Raw genomic sequence first — 15,443 nt, 5'->3', positions numbered from 1 at the left:
TGGTGCAATCATAGCTCACAGCAACCTCAAACTCCTGGGCTCAAGCGATCCTCCTGCCTCAGCCTCCCGAGTAGCTGGGACTACAGGTACATGCCAGCATGCCCAGCTAATTTTTCTATTTTTTTTGTACAGACCCGGTCTCACTATGTTGCCTAGGCTGTTCTCAAACTCCTGGCCTCAAGCATGCCTTCTGCCTCAGCCTCCCAAAGAGCTGGGATTATAGGCATGAACCACCATCTGGCCCAAAGTGTGATGTATACAAATGACAGTGGCAAGGATAGTTTTTTTCTGGTGCAGCAGAAGAGGGGCACCCAATCCAAATTGAAGTATGTGTGTGGAGGAGATGGCCAGGCAGGGTTTTCAGAGGGAAGTGACATCTAACCTGAGCTCTAAATGGCCAGTAGTAATTATTTAGGTATGTTTGGGGGCCTTAGGGGATGTGGGGGAGCAGAGTTGGCCTGTTGAATAGCTGAACTTGATTAAATCTTAAAATTGAGGGCAGAGGGTGCTGAGGGAGTGGTGAGAGACTGAGAGCTGGGACAGGAGAGACAAGCAGGAGCCAAGTCATAAAAGGGATTTCTCATATGAAGAAATGAAGTTTCTGCAAGGTTAAATATGAGCTCAAGGTCATACGACTGCAAGTAAGTACCTGAATCAGGAATGAAAAGTAGATGTGTTGACTCCGGAACCCCAACTCTCTCCCCTACAGCCTGCTGCCTCCAGAATTCCGATAGCCAGTTTGGGTTCATATAATCTTTTCACTGCCTTACTAAGCAAGGGCAATCACTGTCATGAATTCTCCCCACAAATTGTATTCATGTTTCAGTATTTAATTAAAATTTTACACACAAAATTAATTAGACATTTTAGTATTTAATTGCAAGTCTCAAGCAAAAATAAGACAAATAACTAACAATGCACCCTAAATAAGCTGGGTAAATTAAATTTCTGGAAAAATGTATCCTGAGGAAATGTATTCTTAACACACAATGTTAAGGTTGTGTGTAAAGATGTATGTACATTTATCATGCACCTTAGTGCTGCTGTTAGCAATAGCTAAAAGGAGAGAACAGCTGACATGTCCAAAAAGGTGGCTTCTTATATATAACAGTAACTAATGATGATATTCATGATATAACGTTAAGTTTTTTGAAAAGTTGGTCATCAAAGAGTATTCTATCACATGCATTGAGAATCACCTGGGAAGCTTTACTCTATGATCCTCAGATTGGCTGTCTTTTGATAGGTGGCACTTTATTTCTTTTTGCTTTTCTGTTTCTTTTTTCCCCTGATTTTTAAATGAGCATATATTGCTTTTTGAATAAGGCCTAAAAAACAATAAAAGAAATTTCATTTTAGAACACAGTATGTGAGGTAAGGCATATGTTAATTGGCTTGATTTAGCCGTTCCACAATCTGTATGTATTTCCAAACAACACGTTGGATATGATAAATATATACAATTTTATTGTCCATTAAAATAATAAAATTAAGTAAAAACAATGTCTGTGTAAGGTCCATTTCCTACATAAGTAAGCAAAATACCGGGTTCCTCTCATAATGTCAGGGCCAGACTTTCCAAGCTGTTCACAGCCACACTATGTGATATATGGAAGTTCCAGGAACCTGACCCAAAATATCAACCCCATTGTCCACTAACCCACAATTACCATTCAATTCTTTTCCAACCTAAATAGTAATGATGATAGCTAACATATAAAGGGAATTTTTATTATGTGCCAGACACTTGTCTAAGTATTTTACATATATTAGCTCATTGAAATCCTCCATGAAATAGGTGCTACCAATACTCCCATTTGACAGATGAGCAAACTGGAAAGAGAGGTGAAAGAACTTGTCTAAAGTCACATAGCAGTCAGTGGTAGAAACAGGATTTGAATGGGGCAGTCTGGGTTAAGAGCCCATGCACTTGACCACTTTGTCTACATTTTAAGGTTTGTCCTTCAAGAGCCACCAGGGTACCACGGAGTTATCTTGGCATTTCACACCCTAAACAGCTCTTGTGTGTGTTGGGAGTGGTGGTGTAGAAAACATGGTCTGCAGTTGCTGGGAAAACTGACTTGGGCAAGGCAGGAGCCACAAGCGCTCCTAGGGAGTTTTCATGGGACAGATGGACAATGGAAATGGTTCAGAGAAATGGACAAGGTAAGAAAGATATGTAGCATCTGAGAAATATATGAGAGCAAAAGGAAAGGTCATTCTTTGAAGCTCAATGGGTGGGGTTATGAGTCCAAAAGGAATCGGTGAGTTCTGTTAATTTCGTGAAGGCAAGGAACCTCTGTTGAATAGTTAGTGCTTAACCTGAAACATACCAGATGCTTACAAAATATCTGTTGAATCAAAAAAAGAATGAATTCTGTTCTTGCTCTCGGCTGCCAGGTAGCTAATCCCTGCTCCAATGAGTGAGCTGATAAAATATTGGTTAGCTGATAAAACATTCTAGGAAGTCAAGTCTTAAGTCAGGAGGGATGTGGCACAAACATTTCATGTATTGCAGTAACAATTTTTTCCTGGACCAGCCCTGCATGCATATAAAACTGTGTGATCACAGTAAGTCCTCACTGACTGTTTGAAACGGGGTTGCCAGAAATGCCCTACCTCAGGCTCCCTCACAGTACAACAGAGGAGAGATCATCTCTACTAATAATCTACAAAGGCTCCTCAAGTCTCTCTGTGGAAGCCACTGTGAAACATGTTTGTTCATTTCTGCATTTAGAGGAATGTAGATTGGAGCCTCTTAAGTTAGGAAAGGCAAATGTCAAATTCAACATTCAGAAGAGAGGAATATCTTTGGTTTTGATTTATAAATAGCAATGAGTCAGCTTAACCAGATCCTTCTGCACAAATAATTCCACCTAAGCAATTAAAGGAGAAAGGTATTGGAAAAGCTTGCATTGGGAGTTTGCAACTAATTTTAAGACACAAAGATTAGTATCTCTTGGGACCCAGTTTCCCACTAAAGATTGCTAATAAATTACAAATCCTACTGCAACCCCTTTCCCAGGATCCCTCCCCACAATTCTACATTTTGCAAGTTAAACTATGCTCTTTCTTTTTGGTACATTAGAATTTTAGATGTGTGGTATTTAAAAGAAATACACGAATTAAAAATGTCCTGGGCTTGGCTGTGCTTGTACCTGGGTACAATGAGAGAGTTCCAGACAACTATTTTTAAGTTATGTTGAACACCTTAAAAATAGAGCTGCCATATTGAAATAGTCTTGGGGAGGGAGGGTGGATGGCAGAGGTGGCCAGATCTGGGGCCAGCCCTGGACTAAGTTGGACAGAGAAGAATCTGTAAGTGCTAGGCTTTGGGTTGTAGAGTCCAGGTCACTCAAAAGCTCACACGTATGAGTTAGCACTCAGGACTTGGGTGACTACGTGCCAGCGTGGGCTGAAAGGAAAGGGACAGAAAGCTGCGAGCGGGCCCAGGAGTTCAGTCATACTGCTGCACCGCAGGTGCAGCAAATCTTCGTGAGTCACCTACTGTGTGCACAACATATGTGACAAGCAGTCAAGAGGAGAGCAGAGTACAGTGGAGTGTAACCAGCTGCCATTGTGAGTCCAAGCTGGTACTAAGCAGCAGCAACCCAAGTGAAGAGAGTAGGTGAACAAGGATTAGGAACTCAGGGAGATGTCTGGATCGGGAAAGAGGAGTGAAATAACAGGTCGTAAGTGACTGCTGTAAGGGTGGAGCTTGGCAAGAGGCCAAGTCTACTCTGAGGCAGGGGCCCCTTAAAGGCTTTCTGCCCCAGGGCAGAACTGGTCCCTTCATGCAGTCTGCAGGTGTTGACAAAGAAGCACACCTGGCTAGCATGAGGGTATTGAAAGGGTGGACGATGAGACAACTCGTGACAGGGAGATTAGCTTGAGTGATAGCTCACATGACCTCTCATTTTGCTAATCAGCTACAAGCCCTTATGAGTTGTTTTTTTTTTTAATTTAAATTTTCACCTCCAGCTTCAATAAACAATAGAACCTAAGTTCATTATAAATAGACTAGAAAATTCTAGTAAGCAAAATGAAGAAAATAAAATTCAAGTAGAATCTCATCACCCAGATTTTGACATTTTGGTGTATATTTTATACATTGAAATACTACCTTCTCGTGGATCCCTAAGCTGCACACGTGCCTGCCCGTTCCACTTGGTTTGGAATAGTTTCCCGAATATATTCAAAAAGATTTTATGTTCTGTTGACACAGATTCTCCACAGTAGCCCTAAGACTCTGAGTTTCGTGGCCTCCTATTAAGTAGACGTTTTAAAAGGCATTATTCCTTAATGACTTTTTTATAGGGTTTCTGCGAATTCACAACCCGTCAGAACAGCATGGCTTCCGACCTGTCCATAGCCCTGCTGAGCAACATAGCACTCTTTCTAAATGGAGTAAAGCTGGTTTTAGGAAAGAAGACATAGGAATCGGGTACAAATCAGGAAAGAGAGGCAAAAGGAGAAAGAGAGACATTAAAGTAATAATAAGCAGAAAGACAGAAAAATGAGTCACAATACAGTCCAAATGTGAGAAGAGATAAGAAAGTCACGTAAAAACAGTGAAGACAAAAGGAAGGAGTGAATCACAAGAACAAGTTTTAGTTGTTTATCTCTTTCTTATCCTTCATACACCTAGATATTAGATTTCTCCTTACATTTAAGGACAGCCCATTGTAATAAAATGAGCGCATTACTGGAGGCCAGAAGACCTGGGTTCCTTTCCCAGGTCTGCTGCTGAAAGACCCTAGGCAAGTCTCTTACCTGCTCTGGTCTAAATCTACCCACTTGTAAAATGGGGGGCTTGGAGTACATGATACCATGATCCCAGGTGTGTCCTGAGTGTCTCGTATTGCTGGATATATACAGAATCAATTTCAAGTTTAAAAGAGAACTCCATCTACCATTTAGAATCTGGTTGTGCGTTGTGCATACCACATAGATTTAGTGCTAAACCATTACGTGGAAACAAACAATTATAATTGTTTTAATTACCCAGCGTAGCTAGTAATTTCTACAAGACTTGGGAGCACTGTCTTGAGAATGCTATTATTACACTGTCACTTTTCAACAGTCTTTCCAATATAGGCATGATAATTTCAGTGTCCCAGGAGTGGGGGCAAGATTGCTGTTAGGATGGAAATCTTGTAGGTTTTTTTCTTTTCTTTTCTTTTTTTTCTTAGCATGAAAGGTAACTCTGAGCAGTGAGTCTCTTCGACTCCAGCTACGCCAGCAAAGACTGTGTATCAGATACAACCTGTCCAAGTCGTTGCCAGGCCTGCAGAAGGCCTCAGGTAATGACACATTAACATTCCCTTGTAGCTTTGAAAAGGTGTCTGCCAGAAAGTATCACTTATCAGGTACTGGACTAGCTATGTGATTCCAGAGTTCTCTTCCAAACTTGGTTTAGTCGGTGTCAATATGGCCATGGGTATAGGGGGTGGTGGTCAGACAGCTGCTCAGTTTCATTCTCCAGGACCCCCCAGGCCAGTCACGTGGGCCGGAAATCTTTCTGGGCAGTTAATCCTAAGCAACTTTAAGCCTTCCATCTTTCACACATGCAACACTTTGAACTGCTTTATGTTTTCAGAAATAAAATAAAAACCAGTTGTAATTTGGTGTGAATTTCACACGTGCACAAGCATCTATAAGGGTTGTTCTCTTTGCTTGGCCCCACCAGGAAATGTTTAGTACCCAGTTAAACTGTGCTTCCCTCCAGGGTTTATGGCTGAGTCCTGTGAGCTCCGGGGGAAAGGGCCTCAGCTGACTTCCTACTTATTCTTTGTTCTTTGATGTGTCTAACTGCACCTTGCTCTCCACCAGATGCTAAAAGACTAGACTGCCTGCAGAGCGAGCTCCAGTTTAGAATGAACTGCTGCTACCTGGCAATTAGCCTCTCACTGCTCTTAGCAGTTCTCTTTTTACCAGGAGTTAAACCCCGAGAAGGGTTATGATTTGGTAAATGAATTTCTTTGGCCCTGCTCTGAAGGAGCTCTCTTTCCCAGTTCCCTGGGTGGTTTACTGAGTGCAAACTTACTTTCAAAATTATACTCCTATTTCTTATTTCTTAGAAAACTGGTTGCATCCAATTATATTGGTGAATGTGTAAGACGCATACCTTTTTTTCAGTGTCAGAATATTTGCATTTTTAAGGAAAAGTAAAACAGTCTTTAAAAATGAGCCATTTCAGGGTTTAATCCCCAAGAAGTTCTGAGGTTCCTGGATGTAGCCTGTTGAAGATAGGAAAGGAGAAAGGCTTACTTTCAGAGGAGCCCAAGCTCTCTGTAAATAAGGAGCGTGCCTATTGATGTTTATAAACAGAGGGCTCGATTGAAGTGAAGAAGCATAGCTCAAGATGCAGAACAAGATTTCACTACATGGCTGAATTTAAATCAGCGTCACTGAAAACATGCTTAAGGTGGAACTGCAGCAAATGTTACCAAAATACAGAAATATCTCCAGACTTCCTATTCTACTTAACACAAGTCTGATCCTCTCTAGAGTGCCCTGCTTGGTTCTAGTTTCCAAAACATTATTTAGAGTTCAGGATTTGAAGACTAAATGAGAGACGGAAATTAGCCAGAAGGAACTAGTTCACAGTGGTCCCCACAAGCATGCTGAGTGACAGTGTGCTTGTACTACTATGGATGGAACTGATTCTGGGCCAGTGCCAGAGTGGGGTGACTAGGGTAAATTGCAAAAGGGATAATACATGGTACACGAGGAAGCTCTGAGTTTCACCCTAAAAGACCAGGAAGGAAATACCAGGTGGGTGACTTTAAAAGGAAATAGTGAGCACATCAGAGGTGAGGTGTCAAAAGGATATTTTATAACTTTATGCCAGCAGAGAGCTTTTGCTATAACAAGCTGTGATTTTTCTTTTCAGACCTGTGCGAAAGGCAGGGAGTGTCGAAGGAGGGACTCAAATATGTGTACACGTCAGTGAGGAATGTTCTGAGCATCCCCACTCTTAGATAGGTCAGTGTGGGAAGAAATCAGCAACAAGGGGGTGGGTGGGGAGTAGGCGAGGTGAGCCGCTTGGGTAGCCCCCAGTTGTACATGTGGTCTATGGGCCAACTGGTAAAGAAACAAATGTCAGGCATGAGCAAAGTAGTACATAAAGGTGAATAAAAGACTGCAAAATGTAACCGAAGCTCAGCCATGGTGCATGTAATTCCTTATCCTGGCAGGAGGCAAAAAGGGAGCAAGCCTCCAAGGCCTCCAAAGACCAGGAATCTCCAGGTCTCTCCCTCTGTCTTACCTCCCCAAGTCCAATTGCACCTACTATGGAGACATGTCTCACATCCTACCTTTGCTATTTTCACTACCACTGCCTTAGTCCAAGCTCCCATCTTCTCTCACCTGAACTTCTGCAGCAGCCCCTACTCAGCTGCCTGGCACCTCTGCCACGCATCTCTTCCATCCTTGTTCCTCAAAGTGTAATCCACAGTCCACAGTATCAGTATCATGGGGGAGCTTGTTAGAAATGCAGATTATCAGGCCTTTCCTCACACCTATTGAACTGAGACCTGCATTTTGACAAACCCCAGGAGATTCATGTGCACTTTACAGTTTGGGAAGTGGTGCCCTAACTAATTCCAGGCTGGTATTTCTAAAACACAACCCTGACCACATCATTCATCTCTTCCTACTCTCACCATGCACCCCACCTCCAAGCTCATGGCTTCCCATGTCACAGGAAGCCCTCCTTGGTATGACTCCTGTCCACTTTTCTAGCCCCTGCATCTCACTTTCTCCTTTAGCAACACCAAACTGTTTGCAGTTTCATTGTTCACACCAGGTTTTCTAATCTCCTCTGCTTCTGACACCCTTCTCCACTCCTTACTCTTTATCTAACCTCAACTCTTGCTTCATGCCCCAAATTAGGTGTCCCCTCTCTTAGGAATCCCCTTACCCATCTTTTTGGGCTAGAGGCCCATCAGATGTGACCTCATATTGTCCCCTGCATACATACCTCCACAAGGACACTTAGCCCAGACTACTGTGATTAACCATTGATGTGCCTGCCTTGTCTACCAGCCTATGTGTTCCTTGGTGGTAATGCCTATGTCTTGTTCATCTCAGTTCATCTCATCCCTGGAGCCTAGGAAAGTACCAGGCACAGAGCAGGTGCTCTCAATAATGTGCGTTGAATTGAAGGGATGGTGGAAAGGGTCACAAATAGGTAAAGGCATATACAGAAGGACAAAGGCAAGCACATCAAAATTAAGCCCGGAGTTTGGGCAGATGAAAATTACAAACACGAAAACAAAAAGAGCTCAAAAAAGAGAATAATGAATGGAGTGAAAAACATGCCAAAGGAGAAGTGATGGGCTGGCTTTTCAAGTATTTATTAAGAAGATGTTAAAAACTGATGAAGCAGTTGTCTGTCCCTGTCTTTTTGTATGACTGTTATGGCTGAACCTTACCTATGAAAATGTGAAATCAGAGGGTTAAAAATGATCAAAAGGTAATTCATTCACTTGCCACAGGATCAGAAGTCACTGGTTTCTGTGAGAGGAAACCAATATTCGTGTGGGTGATCCTCAATATTGCAGATCTTGAATATTCAAAGAAATACTGCCCTTGTCAAAACAGACCCCTTGGATGATCCAAGTGCTAAAAGCTAGGTGACCATACACCAGGATTTGTCCAAGACAGGTCTGCTTTATACCTGTTGTGACAAATATAATTATTTCTAGTGCCTTCTATTACCCTCAAAAGTGTCTGGGTTTGGTCAATAAATTATATGGTCACCCTACAAATAGTGAACACTTTTTGAGCTCTACTCATGGGTCAGACACTGTGTAAAACACTTTACATGAATATTCTCATTTGATGCTCACTACAATTCTTTTTGAAATTGAGATACAATACACATACCAGCAAATTCATCCTTTTAAAGTGTATAATTCAGTGGTTTTCATCATATTCATTATGTTATGCAATCATTACAACCATCTAATTCCAGAATATTTTCATCACCCCCCCGAAGAAATCCCATACTAATTAGCAGTCACTCCCCATTTCCCCCTCTTCAGCCAGCCCCTGGCAACCACTGATTTGCTTTCTGCCTCTATGGATTTGCCTATTCCAGATATTTCATATAAATGGAATCATATAGTATGTGACCTTTTGTGTCTGGCTTCTGATAATCCTATTTTGCAATTGAGGAAACTGAGACTCAGAGAGGTTAAGTAGCCTGCTCACAATCACCCCTTTAGTGGGTGGGAGAGTCAGGACTAGATCCAGGTGTGTCTGGCTCCAGAGCCCACATTCTTAGCCTCATGATGTGCAGCCTCCTCATGTTTATTACAGGTGCTCAGCACATTCTTGGAACTCCTCTTTGGCCTTCTGTAACTGGGAGCATTCTTTCCAAAATGCCTCACAAATCTTCATTATTTGACAGTGGATTTAGTGTTTCAGAAGAGCCAAAAGTCGTAATGAGCAAATATGGTAACTAAAGAGGACCATCAAGCTGGGTCATTGGATGGACTGACTTGTGTCCTCCCAAAATTCGTATGTTAAAGCTCTAACCTCCAATGAGACTGTATTTGGAGATAGAACTTTTAGTATATAGTTAAGGTAAAATGAGGTCATAAGGGTGGGGTCCTTATCCAATAGCATTGGTGGCCTCATAAGAAGAGAAAGAGAGATCTCTCTTTTTCTCTGTTTCTCTGCCAAGTAAAAACATAGTAAGAAAGTGGTCATCTACAAGCCAGAAAGAGAGCCCTCACCAGAACAAAATCATGCTGGCGCCCTCATCTCAGATTCCTAGCCTGATAACTGTGAGAAAGTTCATTTCTATTGTTTGAGCCACTCAGTCTATGGTATTTTGTTATGAAATTCTGAGCTAAGACAGTTATCTTTTGGGATGAAAAATGAAGCATAACCATAAAGTCAGGAGAGTGAGTGATTATCATCTGTGACTTTGAGAACAATTTTCTGAAGGGAACATAAATATTTTGAATGCCAGAATCAGCACTGGAAACAGGAGAAGCATCTATAATACACTTTGTATGATACTATGCTTTTCACTTTCATAATATTTATTGCATATATCTGGAAAACGTAGCAAGTATAAGGAAAAAGTAAGAATAACCTATTATGCTATTATTAATGATATGCTATACTTCATTCCAATGTATCCTTTTTTGAAACCTTAATTATATAGTATATAGGGTTTTTTTGTAGTTTTTTTAAAAGTCAATCAAGACACGGAAACATTAGAACCTCTTTTTTCTAATGTTGTCAAAAGTGGCTGTTGATTAGTTAATTGATAAAATTTGCTAAAGCAGACTCATAATAAATCATATACATATAACACACAAATACCTTAAACTTTTTATTTTAACATAAAACATACACGTTTATATTCATATGCAAAACTTTTGATGTAGGGCCAATGCCCTTTTTTTGAGTATGGACTTCTAATTGTGTTCTTTTTTGTCTTTGTTTTGTAAACCAAGCCCATAAGGTGTCACCTATGATTTCCAATATTGGTTTATTTAACATGGAACAAGAATGTAGATGCTTGGAAAGCAGCTTGAGTACAGAATCCTTCTAGATTTTGATGTCTTTTCTCCCCCAATCTTTTACTGCTATCATATCCAAAACTAATCTGACAGCACATTTTTGGGGATTTTCCCTTATTGAATCTTTACAAAGTAATCAACTTAATTTTCATGGAAACAACTCTTGCCTTTAGCGCTCATATTAATTTTTATATACAATTTAATTAAATTGTATAATTACAATAACAAGTAAAACTGTCAAAAATATGTTCAAGCATTAGTAAGCATGGGACTCAATCAGTTGCTGTCAAAGTGTATAATTGTATTAGAGTAGCCTACTAGCCATGAGGTTTCATCACGACATGGACATCTGCCAATGTTTTAAAGTGGGAATGGAAAGCATTATCTGTGCGTTGTTCAATAGAAGTTGGTTAAGAAAGTTTCCACTGTCCTTGCTCATTAAAAAAAATTTAGACATGTACAGAGTAAAAAGTTAAAGTCTTCTTTATTCTATCTGCTTTCCAGGGATAAAGCTGTTAACAGTTTGATGTATATACTTCTAGACTCATTTCTATGCATCTATCTATACATTGCATTGCTGAAGTCATATAATGTGCCAGGCACAGTACTAAGACTTTGATGTGAATTCTCATTTAATCCTCACAACAACCCTATAAGATAATACCGCTATCATCTCCATTTTACAGATGAATAAACTGAGGCCCAGAAAGGTTCAGTAGTTTTCCCAAAGTCACATAGTGACTAATTTGTTCTTCCTCCTGAAAAGACTATCATCAAATTAATGTACATGAATCAAGTTAAATGTTTGGGTCCATTTACCTATTTATTCAGTAAACATTTATTGAATGTCCACCCTTTGCCAGGCACTGTGCTTAATGCCAAGTATTCAAACACATGATTTCCATCTTTAGGTACCTGGAAAAGGTAGATCAATTTGTGAGCTGAATGATTTACCCTATTCATCCAGTTAGTAAGTGAGTAGGACAAGATTATAATCCAGATTAATTTTAACAAATTGCTATATGACAGCTCCAGTTGCATAGAAACTTTAATAGATTGGTTTTTAGAGTTAGCCATTTTGAATATTATTGTTCCCACAAGAAGATGAGTTTGGAGCCCCCAGGAATCAGTGTCCAATGGTTACAACACAGTAAATTGGAGATTATAAATACGAGTTCTCAGAGGTTTGTTTAAAATAAAATATATAATATATATGTGTATACATAACATGTATACACACACACATATATATATAAAAGGCAGACACTGTCCTACTGTAATCCAGTGGAGATGAGGACAAGACAGGATTCAGGACTGGACTTTCAATTCCTGGAGTGGGAGGACTGACTGGTGGTAATGAATTTAGATTCCCTAAGGAGCTTGATGAGAATGTTGAAAAGTGCCAGCTTAAACGAAAGCAAGCAAGCAATTGTACAGAGAATCAGAAGTCCAGAAAAGAGAAAATAGGAAAGTTGTATACAAGGAGACATGAGAAAGATAATCATAACATCAAAATTGAGGAATTGGATCATAATGGTAGAAAAAAATTAAAGGTTACATGTTGAGACAGAACCAAGACCTTACCTATTATGCAACACATTCCACAAGGCTGGCCAATTTCAACGTACATTATGGAGGACTGGAGGGAAATGCCTTTCCTGGAGATGGGGGTGGAGAGCTCGAGCCAAGTGAGCGCCTGACCTCCAAACGCATAAATGCCAAAGGCTTTGTAGAGCCAGTTGGCAACACTTACACAAGAATGGACGAATCAGGGAATTATTCGTATAAACACAGTATGGCATCTTACAGAAGGGAGCAAAAAGAAAGCCTTAATTTGAAACTTAAAAAAAAAAGGCTATATATTCTTTGCGACTGCAGAAACATTTAAATATACAAACACATGGAATGTGACAGCATTGATAGGGAGGATTAAGTGCCCCGATGGAAAATAAGAATAAAAAATGAAGAGGAAAAAGGGGAATCTTGAGCTTCTTAAATTTTTTGCAAAGAAACTGGAGTCTGTGACGGAATTTGGTCCTCGTGACTGAAATGTTTCTTTGGTGTTGGAAAAAGTATTGCTATCATCTCTCTTTAGAAATTCTTCTTTTTTTTCATAATAAAAATCCTGTGGCAGCTCCTTGTCTGGAGGACTTTAAAAATAGGAGCGATTTCATCTGTCTGGAATGGTCTGTGTCAGCACTTGCCCTAGGCAAGGTTGCCACATAGGCAAAAACATCCCCCCTCCACCCTAACGTGCCCCTGTCCAGCCCCCCATTTCCTTGGCATCCCCCAGCCCCTGGGGCTGACCCTCTTTTCCTGGACCCCACCTCCAAGGTGATCTCCCACATCAAATCAAATCCCCTCTCCCTCAGTACAGCAGCTCTCTCTCCAGGTGCTAGGGATGCAATAGGTTTCACCCTTTGAGACCTGTTTGCATTTAAAAATAGGACCCGGATTAACCCAAATGAATGTTGAGTTGGTAGAGCTCTGGGCAGTGTAACCAAGTGGAGAGAAGTCCAGGGTGAGAGGGGCGTATTTTTGGTGGGCGGGGGAAGGGGGCGAGGTAGGCCGCCTTCCTGGAAGCTATTAAATACCAGCTGTGGGCTCTGTTCAGTATGGTACTGCCTTGAGGGAGAGGGGTTGGTGGTGGATGGACTCTCTGACCTCTCAAGGTTACTGTTAATTCTATGGGTCGGTGATTTCCAACTACATTTCCCCGCGCGCGGCTTCCTTTGCAGCGCACTGTAGGCACCGCGTGACTCGGTTTTAACTAGGGGTTTTCTAGAGTGTCTTTGTGCCTATCAGCCAGGCCTCAATTTTCCCATCACAGTCCTCCCTGCAGCAGCAACCCTCGGGGTCAGCAATGGTGGAGGCTGAAGATCAGAGTCAGCCATACTCAGCTCAAAGAGGTTTTCACAGAGAGCTCTTCAAAGCTCCTGTTCTCCAAGAAGCACGAGAAAGGGACTGTTTTGGGCTCACAGTGTGTGTGGGCTCCATGCAGAAAAATAATGTGTGTGGCTTTATGTAAACAGAGTATGCTGTATGCAGATTTATTTGGTGGGCAGAGCTGCAAAATGAAATCCTCTCAAGGGGTTCCTATAATCCTTTGGTCAATTTCATGTCGGATCAACACACATGCAAGAGCCCCCACCGTGTACCAGGCTCTGAGTTAGACCTGCTGAGTAACAAGAAAAACAAAGCAAAGTCCCTGCTATGGAGGAATTCAGTCTAATGGGAAGATAGACATCCAGGGTAAGAAGTGCCATGTTTGAGGTAAGCGAGGGTGTTTGGGGCACCGGGGCCTACCCTTGGCTCAGCCCGCAGCTGATAAAGATCATAGAAAGCGCCCCTGGGGGGAGATGACATCCGAGCTGAGCAGAAATAAGCCAAACCAAAGAAAGATGGGAAAAGCGGTTGGTGGAGAAGGAATGACAGGAGCTGAGGCATGAAGGCATGAAATGACTGGACATGATGGGGAACTACGAACAGTCAACAGTCGAACAGTCAGCAGCTCTTAGCAAAGAGTCGGGGTGGGGGGGTCATGAGATGAGGCTGGAAGAGGGGCGGGAAGGGCCGCTTGAGGGAGAGAGGGCTCAGCTTCCCATGCTAAGGAGTACAGGCTTTATCCTGAGGGGAGCCACTGAAGGATTTTAAGCAGGGGAATAGTAGGGTCAGATTTACATCTTGATTAAACTATCTGTCAATTTTGTTTTAAAAAAAATCATTCAAATTGCCTGTGGGAAGAATTGATTGAAGTATTCCATTGAAAGGGTAAATTTGCAGATCTAGACACAGTTAAGTGCAAGGCTCTCTTTTTGCAAGAGGGTCATTAGACTCAGGGGTTTTTTTAAGGAATGTCCCTAAAACAATCTACAGAAAGATACGTGGATCTATCTATAAAGCTCAGCATCATTTAGGAGGATGCAGGTCCTCTAAACGGTGCTTAAAGGGAACAGGACTGAAGACAGTCTCGTTGCCTCTACCCTTTATTCTACGCTGCAGTAGCAATATCAGGTTAGGAGCGCAAACTGTGCTGTATGATCTCTTTGTTTTGTTTAGCAAAAGTCATCTGGAAGGGCACTGTTTAACCTGAGTTGCAGCCATCTAAATCTTGCTGAAAAGGAATATTTTGGATTAGAATTCTGCAGCCATTCTGGAAACAATGTAAGTAGGTTTCATTATAGGGTTCTCTGTGTCTAAAAATTGCTTCTAAATGCAATTTGTAGCTAGGTATATAGGGTTCAAACCCCCAATTGAAAAATAAAAAAATCATTACACCCTTGCAAAATGATTGAATTTAATAACTATTTTTTTCTTCCTCTCTCATTTATTAAAACTCACCTCAGTTTGCCAAACACAAACACTGCCACCCCATGCTCCTGTTTTGTCACTCTGTGAACAGCTATCCCCCATGCTTTATCTATTTTGACTTGCCAGAGGCTGTACCTCAACCTCCGGAATTAAGATTTCTGACCTTAGCAATGAATATTCAGGGGAATTTCCTTTCTCCTCTCTCAGGTCCTAATATTCACGATATTCTACCGGTGTGTCCTGCCTTGGTATATATGTAATCTGGCATCTTCCCAGAAAGGTTCATTATGTCTATTAAGCTGGCATTTGGGGACTGTAGGATTCAAATGGGGAGCCAAATGCCTTCATTAGTCTTTGTAGCAACTAATGAGCCATGTATGTGACACCTCTGTCATCCTACTAAGGCAGGGGAGCAGTGATTCAAATGTCAACAAGAAAGAGTTTATAGATCAACAATGTTCACTGTCATTGGGAAAATATAAGGGGGCAGATTGAGTGTGGTGAGGGTACACCATCTCTTTGACATTGCTGTTTGTTTCTAACTATCTTTAAAAGTCTAAACAGTCCTGGTATTTGTTTATTTCATGT

General features: G+C 41.3%; 1 protein-coding gene across 2 annotated transcripts in view; it reads left to right on the top strand.

Annotated features, from left to right (window-relative positions):
* Window positions 1-15,443, top strand: part of FRMD7 (FERM domain containing 7) — a 46,082-nt gene that overhangs the window by 9,366 nt on the left and 21,273 nt on the right. For both annotated transcript variants that reach the window (XM_012653335.1, XM_012653334.1), the window contains exon 2: window positions 14,604-14,708. In XM_012653335.1, coding sequence (XP_012508789.1) covers window positions 14,604-14,708 — 105 coding nt within the window. The remainder of the gene's footprint in view (window positions 1-14,603; window positions 14,709-15,443) is intronic.

This window comes from Propithecus coquereli, unplaced genomic scaffold (genome assembly GCF_000956105.1).
Source record: "Propithecus coquereli isolate 6110/MARCELLA unplaced genomic scaffold, Pcoq_1.0 Scaffold42, whole genome shotgun sequence".
Classification (NCBI taxonomy): Eukaryota; Metazoa; Chordata; class Mammalia; order Primates; family Indriidae; genus Propithecus; species Propithecus coquereli.
Note: the sequence above shows the minus strand (reverse complement) of the source record. Positions and strands in the feature narration are given on the sequence as shown.